Source organism: Mirounga leonina, unplaced genomic scaffold (assembly GCF_011800145.1).
Source record: "Mirounga leonina isolate KUSES-001 unplaced genomic scaffold, KU_Mleo_1.0 Mir_125, whole genome shotgun sequence".
Lineage (NCBI taxonomy): Eukaryota > Metazoa > Chordata > Mammalia > Carnivora > Phocidae > Mirounga > Mirounga leonina.
Window position 1 is genome coordinate 13,393,466 of NW_023270305.1, and position 17,023 is coordinate 13,410,488.

The window sequence follows — 17,023 nt, forward strand, 5'->3', positions numbered from 1 at the left end:
GGGTTGGCTTCACCATCCTTCAATTTTGGACACCGGTGGTTCGATTTTGGCGGCAGGGAGGGGCCCTGCTTCTTCTGTATGGAGCTCTGGGCTCTCCCGTATTCCAAAAGGACCGCAAGGCCTGCAGTGGGTTCTCGCCGTAGAGCACAGCACCGAAGCTCCCACTTTGCCGGGAGGTTCTCCCTGCGCCCAGGTGTTCCTCAACCCTCCTCTCCTCGCCCTGAAAGGCGGATTACATCATCCCAATCTGAGCAGCCCGGCCAGTTTTTCCGTGTCAGACTCCTGCTCTCTGGAACGTCAACTCTCGCTCCTTAAGTAAAACCAGGATGGAGCTCTAGTGTTTCTCCTGTCACGATTAGCCACGAGGGAGGGCACTCCAGGATGCGTCTCATTTTAGCAAAGAACCTATTAATGACCCAGGGCGCCACTTTTTCTCGCGTTTACGAACTGCAGCTACACAGGAACACACGGCCATCCAAGCCAGTCACTGCGCCAAGACCTTCAGCTCGACACACGCCACAAACACGACCGAGAGCATCCTCAGCGTAGCTGGGAGGGCGACCCCAGGACGAAGGGGGGGGGGGGTTTCCAAGGGGCTACTCCAGCGTGCGGCGCCTGCGCAGTCACCAGGCAGCGCCTCCCCGCGGGGCGTGCTCGTAACGCTGCGCACCCTATCAGACGGCCGCAGGGAGCGCGCCCGCGGCCTCGCCCTCTCTCGCCCCTCCCCTCCCTCTTCTCCGCGGGGCCTTAGACTGGGGCTCGGAGACCCGGCGCGCCACTCTCCGCCCCCGCATGCCCCTGCACCCTCCGGCGCGCGTGCGCAGAGGCGATCCGCAGGGCGAGGGCGCGAGGGAAGGGCGGGCGTACGTCCTTGCGTGCGTCTCAGGCAGCGCGCACGCCGGCGTCAGAGGGCACGGGGAAAAGGTGGCTCTGGCCGGGGCGGCTCGGCTTCCTGTGGCTATGTAGCTGAGCTCGTTGGCTCGGGGTCCTTCCTCGCTGCCACCGCCGCGTCCTGGCGCGGAGTTTCTGCTCGGGAGAGAGACCGTCCTCACGTCCGTCGCGCTTCCTCGACGGCAGAGCTTGCTCGCTCGTCCGTGGGAGCGTCCCGGCCGAGCAGCCCTGAGGGGGGAGGGGAGGCCATTTTGTCCCGACCGACTCCCCGGAACCGGGCGGAGCGGCTGGGAGAGGCTGTGGAGCCGCGGTCGCCGCCCTCGGAGGCACCGGACGCCGCCACCGTCGGGGCTTCCTCGACGAGGCCGTTCGTAGGTCGCCCGCGCCCTCTCGAGCCCTCGCTTCTCCTCGCTTTTTCCCACGCTTCCCCGGTACTCCGGCCTGAGAACGCCCAAGTGAGGAGTTGGCCGTAGTGAGAGGGACCGATCCCTTGGGGCCCCCGGCGGCGAGAGCCTGAGCCGCTCCTCCCAATGGCGAAGAAGACGTACGACCTGCTTTTCAAGCTGCTCCTGATCGGAGACTCGGGAGTAGGGAAGACCTGCGTCCTTTTTCGCTTTTCGGATGATGCCTTCAATACCACCTTTATTTCCACCATAGGTAAGACCTGTGGGAAGATGGTGTACGGTCTGGGTAGCTGCAAACCGTTTCTTTTACTCCAGACATCTTGCTTCCCGTAATAAACGCCTTTGTTTCAGTGATTCCGATTCCAAGCGACAGATCCAAGTTACTGTTTGAATCGACATCGAGCTTACTGGGGCGGGGTCTTCCCATGCTTTCCATCTGGTCTTTTGCTTTCAAGTCTCCTACTCTGTTCATTGCCTCTGTTGCAAAATAGGCAGCATTAACCACGTCCCAGAATGGTGTTTCTTTAAGCGACTGGACTGGCTTTTTCCATATTTGTGTGGCGTTAGTAGATGTACGGTACTTGTAAGGGATTTATTTTAGTGGTTTGGATCGAAGCCGTAGTAGTCATTTGGTAAAGGCCTGAATTTATACTTCAGGGCAAAGAGAAGATTCCATATGGTCATAACTTAGAGTGAACTTGAGGGTTTGTGTGAGGAATAATTAAAGCAAATTAGAGGGGAAAAGTGAGTTCCCCCGCGTTGACTAATCCACTGATGTGTCAAACAATCGGAGGCTCTTCGTGCTTGGGGTGGGACTCAGTGGCATGTTTGCCTCACAGTGCTTTTGCAGACATCAACAGAAGCAGTAATCTAAAAGAGATGATCAGTTTCTGTCCTCAAATCCGAAAGAATGAAGTTCTCTCCTATTTGACTTTACGCTGCAGTTTACAGGAAAACATTTGGCCAGTCCTAGCCCTAGAACTTCTCATGTACTTTCACCTCATGTTTCAGAATTACTTAGTGTGGAAGTAAGAACTAAAGATTGACCTTTTTAGTCGGTTTCCCATTTTGGAAAAGAAAGGGGAAGGCTCTAGGAAAGTCCCTTCGGACTCTGGTTAGAAAATTTAGTGGAATTAACACGACTTTTGTTAAATGAATTGTATGTGAAAACCGTCCCCCTGCCCCCCATAAGTATCTTAAAGAATACATAGTTGCTCCTGTCATTTGGATCCCAGCACTGAGCGTTGGGGAGTGAAACCCAATTATAAGTGTAACTAGTTTTATGTTTGAGACGATTTTAAAAAGCAACTGCAGTCTTTTCGGAACTCTGAAAATTGTCCGAATTAAGCTGATTTCAGTTTATAGCATTACTGGAATGGTTGATTTGCACTTGATCTTAGCCAAAAGGCCGAGAAGCGATGGAATGGAATGGTTGATTTGGATTTCTCATGACAGAATTTTTGTCAGCTACTTAATTCATTCTTACAAATTATGCTGAAACTAAATTGGGCAAGTGATCATTTAAAATAGATTTTAATTTTACTCTTCCTTTTTTTGGGGTGGGTAGGAGTCCTTGCAATCATGATTTCCTGTATACGATATTATTCTTTTCACCTGTCATAAATTTCATGAAATTTAGAACTTGTTCTCTGCTTGTGGATTAGCACCTTCTACCACTGTTTGCTTTTAATACTCCACTTTTAACTGTAGCTGGGTGGGTCGGGTGGTTAGATAGTTCAGCAAATATTTATTGAGCACCTAATGTTAGGCACGGTTTTAGGTACTAAACCGTGGTGAACACAGTAGACCCCTCGAGCAGCCTAGCGAGGACAATCAGAGTGTGGGAAGTGCTACAATAGGGATGAGCGCAGGGAGGAGGGGTGACTAGCCTAAATCATGGGGAGTCTTGAGTAGGCTTGCATGGAGATGATGTCTGAAATGAAGCCTGAAGGACATAGGAATTGGACCAGAGGGATGGCATAGGATCTAGAAATTCTGGAAAAGGGAGCACAGTATAAACTTGTAGTAAGATCAGGGATTTAATTCGTGTGGGCAGCTTTAACCTGCCATTGAGAAGGGTGGTGGAGAGTAGGAAGCAATGCATTACACCCCATCTATTCCAGTTTTTTTGTAATGGGTACATAACCCACAACTAGAACTCAATCCTGGAAGATAATGACACAATCTTGTATAGTCCTTTTTTTTTTAAAAGTTTTATTTATTTTTTTAGTAATCTTTATACCCATCATGGGGCTTGAACTCAAAATCCTGAGATCAGGAGTCTCATGCTCTTCCAGTTGAACCAGCCAGGTACCCCTTGTGTAGTCCTTTTATTAGGGAAAATGTGCGGTGGTTTTGGTTTGAGCCTGCTGGATTGGAATCCTACTTACACAGGCTGTGGGCTTTGGCAGGTTACTTAACCTCTGTGTGCTTCAGTTTTTTCTTTTTATTTCTTTTTATTTTTTAAAGATTTTATTTATTTATTTGACAGAGAGACACAGCAAGAGAGGGAACGCAAGCAGGGGGCGTGGGAGAGGGAGAAGCAGGCTTCCCGCGAAGCAGGGAGCCCGATGCGGGGCTCGATCCCAGGACCCTGGGACCATGATCTGAAGTGAAGGCAGCCGCTTAACCAACTGAGCCACCCAGGCGCCCCCAAGTTTTTTCTTTAAATAGGACCTGCTACGTAGGGCAGTTGTGAGGGTTTTATGGGTCAGTGAGAGTAAAGCATCTAGCATGATAACAGGCACACTGTAGGAGCAGAGTGCATATTAGCTAGATACAGAATGTGTGTCCCTTTGGCTGTTGAAGTGCAGCAGAACAAGTTACGTTATGGATTGAATACCCTGTGTACAGTGGTCACTCAAATATTTGTTAGTGCTCTGCTGACCAATTTCACATTAGACTCTGAAACTTTCATATTTTGATATAAAAATATCTGATGTTGGCATTTTTTTTTTTTTAGATTTTTATTTATTTGACAGAGAGAGAGAGAACAAGCAAGTAGGCAGATAGGCAGGCAGAGGGAGAGGGAGAAGCAGGCTCCCCGCTGAGCAGGGAGCCGGATGCGGGGCTCGATCCCAGGACCCTGGGATCATGACCTGAGCCGAAGGCAGCCGCTTAACCGGCTGAGCCACCCAGGCGCCCCTCGATGTTGGCATTTTGATAAAGAAAATAGGTTGAAGAGTGTGAACTGAGAAATGAATAAATACATAAGTGTAAAATTCTGAACATAGCTCCAATGTATATTGCATGTGTTACTCTGTGTGCAGGTTTAGAAGTGTGTTGTCTTAAACCAGTGCTGTTTAAAACAAATATAATGTGGGGCGCCTGGGTGGCTCAGTCAGTTAAGCATCTGCCTTTGGCTGAGGTCATGGTCCCAGGATCCTGGGATCGAGCCCTGCATTGGGCTCCCTGCTCAGCAGAAAGCCTGCTTCTCCCTCTCTCACTCCCCCTGCTTGTGTTCCTGCTCTCCCTGTGTTTCTGTCAAATAAATGAATAAAATCTTAAAAAAATATATATATATAATGTGAGCCAGTCACGTGGATATTTTTTGGTATTAAAAAACGTAAAAAATAGGGCACCTGGGTGGCTCAGATGGTTAAGCGTCTGCCTTCGGCTCAGGTCATGATCTCAGGGTCCTGGGATGGAGTCCCGCATCGGGTTCCCTGCTCAGTGCAGAGCCTGCTTCTCCCTCTCCCTCTGCCGCTCCCTCTGCTTGTGCTCTTCTGTCTATCTCTCTGTCAAATAAATAAATAAAATCTTTAAAAAAAAAAAACGTAAAAAATATATTTTATATTAAAAGAAGTAAAAAAATGAGGCGCCTGGGTGGCTCAGTTGGTTGAGCATCTGACTCTTGATTTTGGCTCAGGTCATGATCTTGGGGTTGTGAGATTGAGCCCTGCTTTGGATTATGTGCTTAGCGGGGAGTCAACTTGAGATCCTCTCCCTATGCCCCCATTCCCCTGTGTGTGTGTGTGTGTGTGTGCGCGCGCGCATGTGCGTGCTCTCTCTAAATAAATAAATAAAACTTAGGGTTCCTGGATGGTTCAGTTGTTTAAGTGTTTAACTCTTGGTTTTGGCTCAGGTCGGTTGTGAGATTGGGCCGTGTTGGGCTCTGGGCTCAGCATGGAATATATTTTGAGATTCTCTCTCTCCCTCTGTTCCTTCCCCTGTGCTCTTGTGTTTGTGCTCTCTCAAAATAAATCAAATCTTTTTTTTCTTTTTTAAGATTTTATTTATTTTTGTGAGGGGGGTAGAGAATAAGTGGGGGTGAGGATGGGGGTGGGCGGGGAGGGGGCAAAAGGAGAAGCAGACTCCCTGCTGAGCAGGGAGCCTGTTGCAGGGCTTGATCCCAGGACCCTGGGATCATGACCTGAGCCGAAGGCAGATGCTTAACTGACTGAGCCACCCAGGTGCCCAAAATAAATAAAATCTTTAAGAAAAAATAAATCTTTTTTTTTTAGATTTTATTTATTTATTTGAGGGAGGGAGAGAGCGGGAGAGCGGGAGCACAGGTAGGGGGAGGGGCAGAGGGAGAGGAAGAAGCTGACTCCTTGCTGAGCAGGAAGCCTTATTTGGGGCTTGATCCCAGGCCCTGAGATCATGACCTGAGCAGAAGGCAGACACCCAACTGACTGAGCCACCCAGGCGCCCCAGAGAAAATAAATCTTAAAAAAAAATAAAAGAAGATTGATTGATTGATTGATTGATTGATTTAAAAAGATTTTATTTACTTATTTGACAGAGAGAGACGAGAGGGAACACAAGCAGGGGGAGTGGTAGAGGGAGAAGCGGGCTTTCTGCTGAGCAGGGAGCCCGATGCAGGACTTGATCCCAGGATCCTGGGATCATGACCTGAGCAGAAGGCAGACGCTTAACGACTGAGCCACCCAGGCGCCCCTATTTTTTATTTTTATTTTTTAAAAGATTTATTTATTTTAGAGTGTGTGCGTGTGGGGAGGGGGAGGGGCAGAGAGAGAAAGAGAGAGAGAGAGAGAGAATCTCAAGCAGGGGCTCTATCCACAGACTTGAGATCATGCCCTGAGCTAAAGTCAGGAGTCAGACACTTAACCAACTGAGCCACCTAGGCACCCCAAAGAAGAATTTAATGATAAATTTTAACTCGTTTTTATCCCAAATGTTATCATTTTATTATGTTATCAAAATTAAGAAAATGTTGATATATTTTATATTTTTTTTCCAGTGTGTATGTTATACTTACAGCTAATTTCAGTTTAGATTGGACACATTTCAAGTGCTCAATAGTCGCGCTGGTGGCTACCATATTGGACCGTGTATGTCTAAACAGTCTGAACTAGCTAGTTGGCTAATGTGCAGATGACTAGAAATGACTTTGGATGTATACTACTTTTAAAAAATTTTAAATTTTATCAGTAGACTAGGGTTGTTTTTTTTCTCTTTGAGTTTTTAAAAAATGTGGAGCATTCTCTAATTATAATGATAGTGAAATTTGAGTTGTTACTTGATAGTTAAAACCTCCTGAGGTTTGGATAGGTAGTTATCTTGCTAGGTGAGTATTCAGAAATAAATAGAAGTAGGTATTCAGAAGGGCCAAACTGTCAATATTAGGCAGGCCCTCATTATTTCAGTCAGAATCATTTTAGTTGTTCATTGGGCATTGATTCTTGGAAGAATTTTTACAGGCTTATTGTGCTTATAGTACACTCAAAGACTACTGTATTTAAATTTTTCTGTGTCCTTTTAATTCCCACATATTTACATCAGAAATTATGTATGATATTTATGGTCAAATTTATTGCAGATAGAGTTGCCAAAATAAATTACTGGTATGTTTCACACAACATTATCAAAGAGAATCCAAGAGCACTAGACTATCAGCTACACAAGGGCAGAGGTGGGTTGTTTGTTTTTGTTTTTGTTTTTGCTGATAGATGCTAAGCACCTAGAAGAGTCTCTTCATTTAATGGGTGCATGATAAATAATGAATGAATGAAGAGAGGCAGACAGACAAGTAGTACAGAGTCAGGATCCTCTAATATAGAATAGGGACCAGTTTATTTTAGTATTTTCCTTTCTACCTCCTTTCTGAGCATTATATATGTCAAATAGATTGGGATCTTTGCCTAAAGATATTAGCTGTTTGGCTAATAGAGTAATTTTAGGGTGAAACTGGCCTTGGAAATTCAAAGATTGTTTGAGAAGTATTTGCTAGAAGAGAGTGACTGGTTTTGGAAGAGCAAATTTTAGTGGTTGATTTGGTTATAACCCTCTTGGCAGTATGAGGTCAGGAAAACATTACCCTTTAGTGATACAGTAGTTACATGTACTTGTCCCAAGGCAGGAATTTTTAGTGGACTGTCTTACTGAATGTGCTACTTTTTGGTGTTTTTTTTTTTTTTTTTTTATAAAGATTTTATTTATTTTTTTGATAGAGAGAGACACAATGAGAGAGGGAACACAAGCAGGGGGAGTGGGAGAGAGAGAAGCAGGCTTCCCGCAGAGCAGGGAGCCCGATGTGGGGCTCGATCCCAGGACCCTGGGATCATGACCTGAGCCGAAGGCAGACGCTTAACCGACTGAGCCACTCAGGCACCCCACTTTTTGGTGGTGTTAATCCTCCCTCCACGCCTAGACTTATTATTACCTTTTCCATAGGGAATTTCTTTCATTGGGAAATGGAGCATCTGGGCTCCATGCAAGAAGTTAAATTGGTAAAGACTCTTGCCCCTGGGAGAGGTATTATGAATGCACCCTTTTGTTGTCTTTCTGAGTGATTTTGCTAAGCTTTGGAAGAGGAGGATGGTTCCACTAGCCTGCATTTAAGAATTGGTTGATGAAGTTGAATTGAGCCCATTTATATGGGGAGGCTGCTTTTTAGAGAAATGAAAAAAACCTCTGACATATTAAATGTGGCTGGACTTTGCTGTGATTTTCATTCAGCAGCTCATGCTACAGGAATTCCAGAATGCCTAATGGATCATTCGTTTGAACACGGTATTTTTAGGATTGATTAAAAACTATCCAGACATTTTTCCCAAGGAAGATCTACAAATGGCCAGTTAGCACATGAAAAGATGTTCAACATCACTAATCGTTAGGGAAATGCTAGTCACAACCACTGTGAGATGTTACCTCACACCCATTCGGATGACTGACTTCTCACAAATGCACTTTGTTACATCATTACCTGTTTTAAGTTCTTTCAGTTCCTTTGGGTGTAGACCCAGAAGTGGAATTACTGGATCATGTGGTAATTCTATTTTTAAGTTTTTGAGAAACTACCATATTTTCCACAGTGGCTGCACTGTTTTACATTCCCACTATCACTGCACCAGTGTTCCAGTTTCTCCACATCTTCACCAACACTTACCTATTTAGCGGCATTATTTGTAATAGCCAAATGGTGGAAACAACCCAAATGTCCACATGAATGGCCACACAAAATGTAGTATTGTATACATAGAGTGGAATATCACTCAGCCTTAAAAAGGAATGAAATTCTGATATATGCTACAACATGGCTGGACCTTGAAAACACTGCTAAGTGAAACAAGCCAGACCAAAAAAAAAAGGGACAAATATTGTGTGAAATCATTTATATGAGGTACCTAGAATAGGCAGATTCATAGAGAAAGTAGAATAGTGGTTACCAGGGCCTGGGGACTGGGTAATGGGGAATTATTGCTTAATGTGTACAGATTTTCAGTTAATGGGGGAATTATTGCTTAATGGGTACAGAGTTTCAGCTTGGGGAGATGGATAGTGGTGGTGCTTGTATAACAATTAGAATAAAATGCCACTGAATTGTATGCTTAAAAATGGTTAAAATGCACAAAAAGGCAAATATTCACTGTATGATTGTACTTACATGAGGTATCTAAATTCAGATTCATAGAAACAGAAAGTAGAATGGTGAAAGGTAAGTGATAGTCCCCCAGGGAGTGGGGGAAGGAGGGAAATAGGGAGTTGTTTAATGGGTATAGAGTTTCAGTTTTGTAAGATGAAAAAGTACTGGAGATCTGTTGCAGAACAGTGTGAATATATTTAATGCTACTGCATTTTACACTTAAAACTTGTTAACGTGGTAAGTCTTAAGTGTATTTTTACCATAATTTAAAAAGGTAAATTTTATGTTATGTATATTTTACTAAGAATCCAAAAAACAAGCAGAACTACCCAACACTTGACCCAGTTCCCTGTAAGGGCATTTGATCACAGACAGCCCCTCACTGTTCCATGTGATAGCTACTATTAACCAGTGGTCATTCAGTCAAGAGGATCGATCCTTTATGGTATCTTACCACACTTGAGTGTCATTGGTCTGTACTTTTAGATACTGAAGACAGGTTTGTCTTTTTGTTGTGTGTATCTACGTAGAACTCCTTGGAATGTTAGAATCATGAAGTATTAATGCAGGAAAGAACCCTCCAATTAATATTAAAGAGTCAGGAAACAGACTGGTGAGGTGAAGGAAGTTCCAATAGGTTGTATGGCTGATTAGTGAAAGAGTTTTTATTTATTTATTTATTTATTTATTTATTTATTTATTTATTTATTTTATTTTATTTTTTAAAGATTTTATTTATTTATTTGAGAGAGAGAATGAGATAGAGAGCATGAGAGGGGGGAGGGTCAGAGGGAGAAGCAGACTCCCTGCTGAGCAGGGAGCCCGATGCGGGCCTCGATCCCAGGACTCCAGGATCATGACCTGAGCCAAAGGCAGTCGCTTAACCAACTGAGCCACCCAGGCGCCCTGTTTTTTTTTTTTTTTAAAGATTATATTTATTTTAAGAGAGAGAGCCGCACAGTGCAAGGCTTGGGGGGAGGAGCAGAGGGAGAGGGACAAGCAGACTCACCCCTGAGTGTGGCACCCAAGGCAGGGCTCTATTTCACCACCACAAGATCATGACATGAGCCAAAACCAAGAGTCAGACACTTAACTGACTGACACCCACATGCCCTGAAAGTTTTGACTAGAATCTAGATCCAGTTCTGTCTATATTCTGTCATGGCCATGTTTCTCATTCAGAGAATTTCATTGTTTTGTTTGAAAAAAAAATTAATGATGGATAATTCTTCCTACTCATCAATTTCTATTTGAAAAGTGGAGTTGCAGTGGTTTTCTGCTTTGTTTTTGTTTTTGTTTTGGAAGAAGTGAGGAAGAGTAACAAGTATCAGCACCAAATATCAAAAAGTTTGTTCAGGTTACTTGTCCTTTGCAAACTTAGAGCATACCAGAGCAGAGCTAAGCGGATAATGTTAGGGATAATTACTTTCATTTCCAGAATCATGGCGTATGAGATGTGGCAAAGGAAATAGTGATACTCCTGTTTGGTTTGTAAAAAAGAAAGAACGATAGGAGAAGTACTGGTAATCTGTCAAGTTTTAACAGTACTAGTTTCCCCAGTCAGTGCTGTGGTAGGAGCTGTGATTAATAGAAAAGTGTAAGAGCTGCTTGAGTGTTGATTTACAAATTAGAAGCTGCTATTTAGCATAAAATATAAATTGTGTGACTAGAGATCTGCATGCGAAAATTGCTTATGGAGATGGTTCGGTCATAAATGAACAGTTTAAAGCTACAGAGCATGTTAATAGAACATTTTCTGAACCCGAAAGACTGATAAAAGTCTTGTAAAGGTCATAGATTTACTTCCTTCAAATGATGAATATTGGGGGTTAATAGAAAAAAAATTTTTTTTAAGATACTATTTTTAGGTAATCCCTACACCCAATTGCTTGAATTTTCAATCCTGAAATCAAGAGTCGCATGCTCAGCGGCGCCTGGGTGGCTCAGTTGTTTAAGTGACTGCCTTTGGCTCAGGTCATGATCCCAGGATCCTGGGATCGAGCCCCGGTTTGGGCTCCTTGCTCAGCGGGGAGCCTGCTTCTCCCTTTCTCTCTACCTGCTACTCTGCCTGCTTATGCTCTCTCTCTCTCTGTCAAATAAATAAAAAATCTTAAAAAAAAAAAAAATTGCATGCTCTACCTACTGAGCCAGGTACCCCTGGAATAAGTTTTTAAAATCTGAATTATAAGATAAAGAATTTGAAAAGATGGTTAGAATAAAATTTTGGTGAAGAAAACTCACCTGAAGGGAAATCTGAAATGAGAAAAAAATTTCTTTGAAAACAGTGTTTTGGATTATAAGCAAAAATGATTACTTGATGTTTATCCTTCTTTCCAGAAATGAAAAATTTGTTTTTTGAGGTAAACAGCAACTGGTGATGGAACACTGAGTTTCCAGTATGACCCAGAAACAGAGCATCCAAGGTTGTAAATCATTAGAAAATGGAAAAACCAGTATTCTGGAGACCCAAAAAGTACAACGTATCAAAATCATAACAGAAGGACTGTGTTGATTTGTTTCTTTCATATCAATAGAAATGCTTATGTAAACTTTTTTTAATGGAGGTTTTTATTAAGGCAGTTGTAGATTCACATGCAGTTACAGAGGGATCCCTTGTACACTTTACCCAGTTTCTCCCTATGAAAACATTTTTTGATACTATAGTATATCACAACCAGGATATTGACATCTGGCATGGTACACCAATCTTATTTACATTTCCCAGTTTTATTTTCATTTGTGTGTATATGTATTAAATTCTCTCCAGTTTTTATCACTTGTGTAGGTTAATGTAGTCACCACCACTATCAAGATGATGAACCGTTCCAAGGTGTAGGGATCCCTAGTATTATTTTAACTATACTCCTACCCCCATTTATCTCCTCCAGAAATTTGTTTTTCATTTATAAAGTTTTGTCATTTCATAAATATTATATAAATGGAATTATATTGGATGTAACCTTTGGGATTGGCTTTTATTCACTTAGCGTAATTCTCTGGAGATTCATCCAAGTTGTGTATATCAGTAGTTCTTTTTTTTAAAAGATTTTATTTATTCATTTGACAGAGATAGACACAGCGAGAGAGGGAACACAAGCAGGGGGAGTGGGAGAGGGAGCAGCAGGCTTCCCCCGAAGCAGGGAGCCCAATGCCGGGCTCTATCCCAGGACTCTGAGATCATGACCTGAGCCGAAGGCAGACGCTTAACGACTGAGCTACCCAGGCGCCCCATTTTTTTTTTTTTTAAAGATTTTATTTATTTATTTGAGAGAGACAATGAGAGAGAGAGAGCATGAGAGCGGGGAGGGTCAGAGGGAGAAGCAGACTCCCTGCCGCGCAGGGAGCCTGATGCGGGACTCGATCCTGGGACTCCAGGATCATGACCTGAGCCGAAGGCAGACACTTAACGACTGAGCCACCCAGGCGCCCTATCAGTAGTTCTTTTTTATTGTGTAGTATTACATGGTATGCATTCACCACTGTTTGTTTAACCATTCACCTGTTGAGGAATATCATGGCTGATTCCAGTTTTTGGCTGTTATAAATAAAGCTGATATGAATATTTGTGTATAGGTTTTTATATGATCATAAGTTTTCATTTCTCTGGGATAAATGCCCAATAGTATAATTAGTGAGTCATATGATAATTTCACGTTTCCAGAGAGGCTGTTCTGTTTTACATTCCTACCAGCACTGTGTGAGTGATCTAGTTTCTCTGCATCCTTACCAGCATTTGATGGTGTTACTATTTTGTATTTTGCTATTCTGGTATATGTGTAGTGATACTCTCATTGTGGTTTTAATTTGCATTTCCCTGCTGGCCAGAGGTGTTGAAAAATCTTTTTATGTCCTTATTTACCATCTGTATATCTTCTGATGAAATGTCTGTTCATGTCAGTTGCCCATTTTCTTGGATTGTTTTTACTGTTGAGTTTTGAGAGTTCTTATATATTTTAGATGCTAGTCCTTTGTTGGACATGTGCTTTGCAAATATCTCCTAGTCTGTAGCTTGTCTCTTCTTCATGTGGACACTTAAGAGCAAACAGTTTTAATTTTGCTGAAGTCTAATTTTTCTTTTAATGGATCATGCTTTTGGTGTCTAAGAACTTCGTTAGTCCTAGGTCCTGAAGATTTTCTTCCATTTTTTAAAAAGATTTTATTTATTTTAGAGAGAGGGAGGAGCACCTGCGTGAGCAGGGGGAGAGGCAGAGGGAGAAGCAGGTTCCCCACTGAGCGAGGAGCCCAATCTGGGCCTCAGTCCCAGGACCCTGAGATCATGACCTGAGCCAAAGTCAGATGCTTAACCAACTGAGCCACCCAGGTGCCTGATTGACTCTTTTATAATAGCAGTTTATACTGTGCTTTCTGAAAGGTTTTTAAAATTTTTATCAGTGATACATAGTATTTGAAATAAAACACTGCTAAAAGATTTATAGTAACTGAGGTGCCTGTCCACAGGGAGCCTGCTTCTCCCTCCTCTGCCCTCCTCCCACCCCACTTGTGCACAGATGCATTCGTGTGTGTGCATGCTCTCTTTCTCTCTCTCAAATAAATAAAATCTTTAAAAAAAGATTAAAAAAATAAAAGATTTATAGTAACAAAAAAAAGGAATCTCTTGTCCCATCCCTCTCCATCCCTGGTCCTGCTCTTGAGAGGCATCCTCTGGCTCTTCTGTTACCTACTTCTATTTTCTTTTTTTCATATTTATTATTATTATTATTATTATTATTATTATTATTATTATTATTATTATTATTATTATGTAAGCTCTACGCCCAATGTGGGGCTCAGACTCATGACCCCAAGATCAAGAGTCTCATACTCTACTGACTGAGCCAGTCAGGCGCCCCTACCTACCTCTTTTTGAATGATAGGCCTATATAGTCATCTCTTGAGTCATTAATATTAAATGAGAATTTTAACATCTTATAATCTCATCCCACTGTTTCTCCTTTTTGTTAAATTGGTTTCTAGTGGTTCCATTAATATGTCCTTGTAAATACACCTTGTCAAGCCAAATAGTTTTTGACTCTCCTTTCCTCTGAAGTTAAAAGTTTCTATTTGATTAATTTCCTTTTACCCCATTGTCTTCTTACCTTCTCCAACAATCTCTCAGAATGATTATCTATACAGTCACATCATCAGTCATTTTTTTTTTTTCCTGGACACATCTCTTCTAGATCTTTTCTCCTTCCTGCTTCAATAATGGATTGGTCATTAACTAGGCCTGTTGTACAGCTATTGCCTTGGGAATTCCCTTAGCCGCCTCTTCTGTGCGATACTGTTTTTTGTTTTTTTTCTTTTTGGTTTATGGCCTTGGATCGTTTCGTGGTTTAGTAGCTTCTTGAAAAAAGGGTGCATGGCAAAGGAAGTTTTTTGAGACTTTACACATTTGACAATGTCTTAATTCTTTTCACTCAACAAAGGTTGACAGGGATTCGGATTCTAGGTTGAAAATAATTTTTCTTGATTTTGAAAGTAGTAGTCTATGGTTTTGTTGCTTTTGATGTTGCTAGCAAGTCCAGTACCACTCTGATACTTTATCCATTATTTGTGGCCTAGTTTGTCTCTGGAAGTTTTTAGGTTTAAAAAATTTTTGAATTCCTGGTGACAAATTTCACAGTGATGTATCTTAGTGGGTGGGATCTTTTCTTAATGGACCCATTTTTCTAAATATTTGGTGGATCTTTCCAGGTTTTTCTTGCATTTTTACCCCCTATAATTTTCTTCCCTTTTTTCTGTTTTAATTGGTTTTTGGACTTCCTGGATTGATTGTGTAGTTTCCTATTTTCCAGCTTTGTTCATTTGTTTTAATTTCTGGAAGATTTCCTCGATTTTATCTTCTAACTTTTTTATTGAAGGTTTTATTTCAGCTGTCATATTTTAAAATTTCTAGTAGTTTTTTCTTGTTTACCCTTGAAATTTGTCTTTTAAAGTGTTCTTTTCATAAATACGGTTTTTTTTTCTTGGAAGATAGCTTTGACATTTTCCTCTACTACTTGGCTGTTTTTTTCCTTCAAGTTTTCTGTGTTCTCCCCACATTTGTTTTATTCTGCATTTTATTTTTTTTATTTAATTTTTTAAAAGATTTTATTTATTGGATAAAGAGAACGTGCGCGCACAGGCAGGGGGAGTGTCAGAGGGAGAGGGAGGAGCAGGGAGCCTGATGTGGGGCTTGATCCCAGAACCTCGGGATTATGCCCTGAGCCGAAGGCAGATGCTTAAACCAACTGAGCCACCCAGGTGCCCTTATTTTTTTATTTTTTATTTATTTTGTATTTGCAACAAATAAGGAGATCACAAGATTTATTCTGTATTTATTTATTTATTTAAGATTTTATTTTATTTATTTGACAGAGAGAGACAGCGAGAGAGGGAACACAAGCAGGGCAAGTGGGAGAGGGAGAAGCAGGCTTCCCGCGAAGCAGGAAGCAGGGAGCCCAATGCGGGGCTCGATCCCAGGACCATGGGATCATGACCTGAGCCGAAGGCAGACGCTTAACGACTGAGCCACCCAGGCGCCCCAAACTTTTTTCTTTTCAAAGATTTTATTTTGGGGGCTCCTGGGTGGCTCAGTTGGTTAAGCACCTGACTTGAGCTCAGGTCATGATCTCAGGGTCCTGGGATTGAGCCTCTTGCTCAGCAGGGAGTCTGCTTCCTCTCCCTCTGCCCCTTATCTTGCCCCTGCTCTGTCTCTCAAATAAATAAAATCTTAAAATTTTATTTTATTTTATTTTAAGATTTTATTTATTTGAGAGAGAGACACACACAGCAAGAGAGGGAACACAAGCAGGGGGAGTGGGAGAGGGAGAAGCAGGCTTCCTGCCAAGCAGGGGGCTCGATCCCAGGACCCTGGGATCATGACCTGAGCTGAAGGCAGACGCTTAATGACTGAGCCACCCAGGCGCCCCAATTTATTCTGTATTTAGAGGCCTTTCTCAAATGATTGGTAATTTCAGGGTGTATGTTCATAATTAAGAATGAAGAATGGATCATTAAAAAGATGTTTGCAAGCTCTGTAAGCATGGGTGGGGCTTTTTAATCTCCCTTTTTTGTGTCCTTTCCACACTGCATTGAGTCTCTTGTTCTTGAATTCGAAGTGTATCTGTTTTATATTTTCTAGAGAATAAATCGTTAGATTCCTGCTTTAGCCTTGAGTGGTAAAATCTGGTTAGGTGAGATGGAGCCTTGGTCTTGGGGGTGTCCTTATGTAAACCTTTAATCAGGCCTTCCTTTTCTGCCTGGTGCCTGGTACCTTCTGTTGCAAAACCTTTCCAGGGTTCAGAGACATGAATTGGCTTGCTCCTCCTCAGTGTCTTCAGTGGACCCTGGGTCATAAGATTTTGTCTTATGTGTTGAGATTAGAGTTATGATGTTTGTCTATTTATTTATTTAATATTTCTTGTTTTCCTTGCTGTTTTGGTGTGATTTTGGAGAGAATGGGTCAGAAAGATCTTTCTATACTACCTTAGCTGGAACTTGAAGTAATTAAGAAAAAATTTATTTATTTAAGTAATCTCTACCCCTCGATGTGGGGCTCAAACTCATGACCCTGAGATCAAGAGTTGCATGCTCTTCCAACTGAGCCAGCCAGGCACCCCTGGAATTTGAAGTAATTTTTGAATCAAAATGATATTGACTCTACTTTTTAACTCAGAACATCCAGTAGAGTTAGGATGAATAATATTTTGCTACTGTTTTTTAAATATCCAGCCCATCCTCAAAATATTTTTGTTTTTGTTACTTAGGATAATCAGATGAATGTGGTGGAGAATCAGACTAGTTCTGTTCAGAAAGTGTTATTTAGAGGAAACAGTTTTAGTTTAGATATATAATTCTTGGTTGATTTACTTGGGGGAAAAAGAGTATTTCTGCTTTTTGAACAAAGTATGACTGAGTC

At 42.1% G+C, this 17,023-nt stretch overlaps 1 protein-coding gene across 1 annotated transcript in view; it reads left to right on the top strand.

The window, feature by feature from the left end:
• The first annotated feature begins 793 nt into the window (after positions 1-793).
• The window catches only part of RAB10 (RAB10, member RAS oncogene family), an 89,512-nt gene continuing 73,282 nt past the window's right edge, over positions 794-17,023 (top strand). The window contains exon 1 of the mRNA XM_035000728.1: positions 794-1,548. Coding sequence (XP_034856619.1) covers positions 1,422-1,548 — 127 coding nt within the window. The 5' untranslated portion in view covers positions 794-1,421. The remainder of the gene's footprint in view (positions 1,549-17,023) is intronic.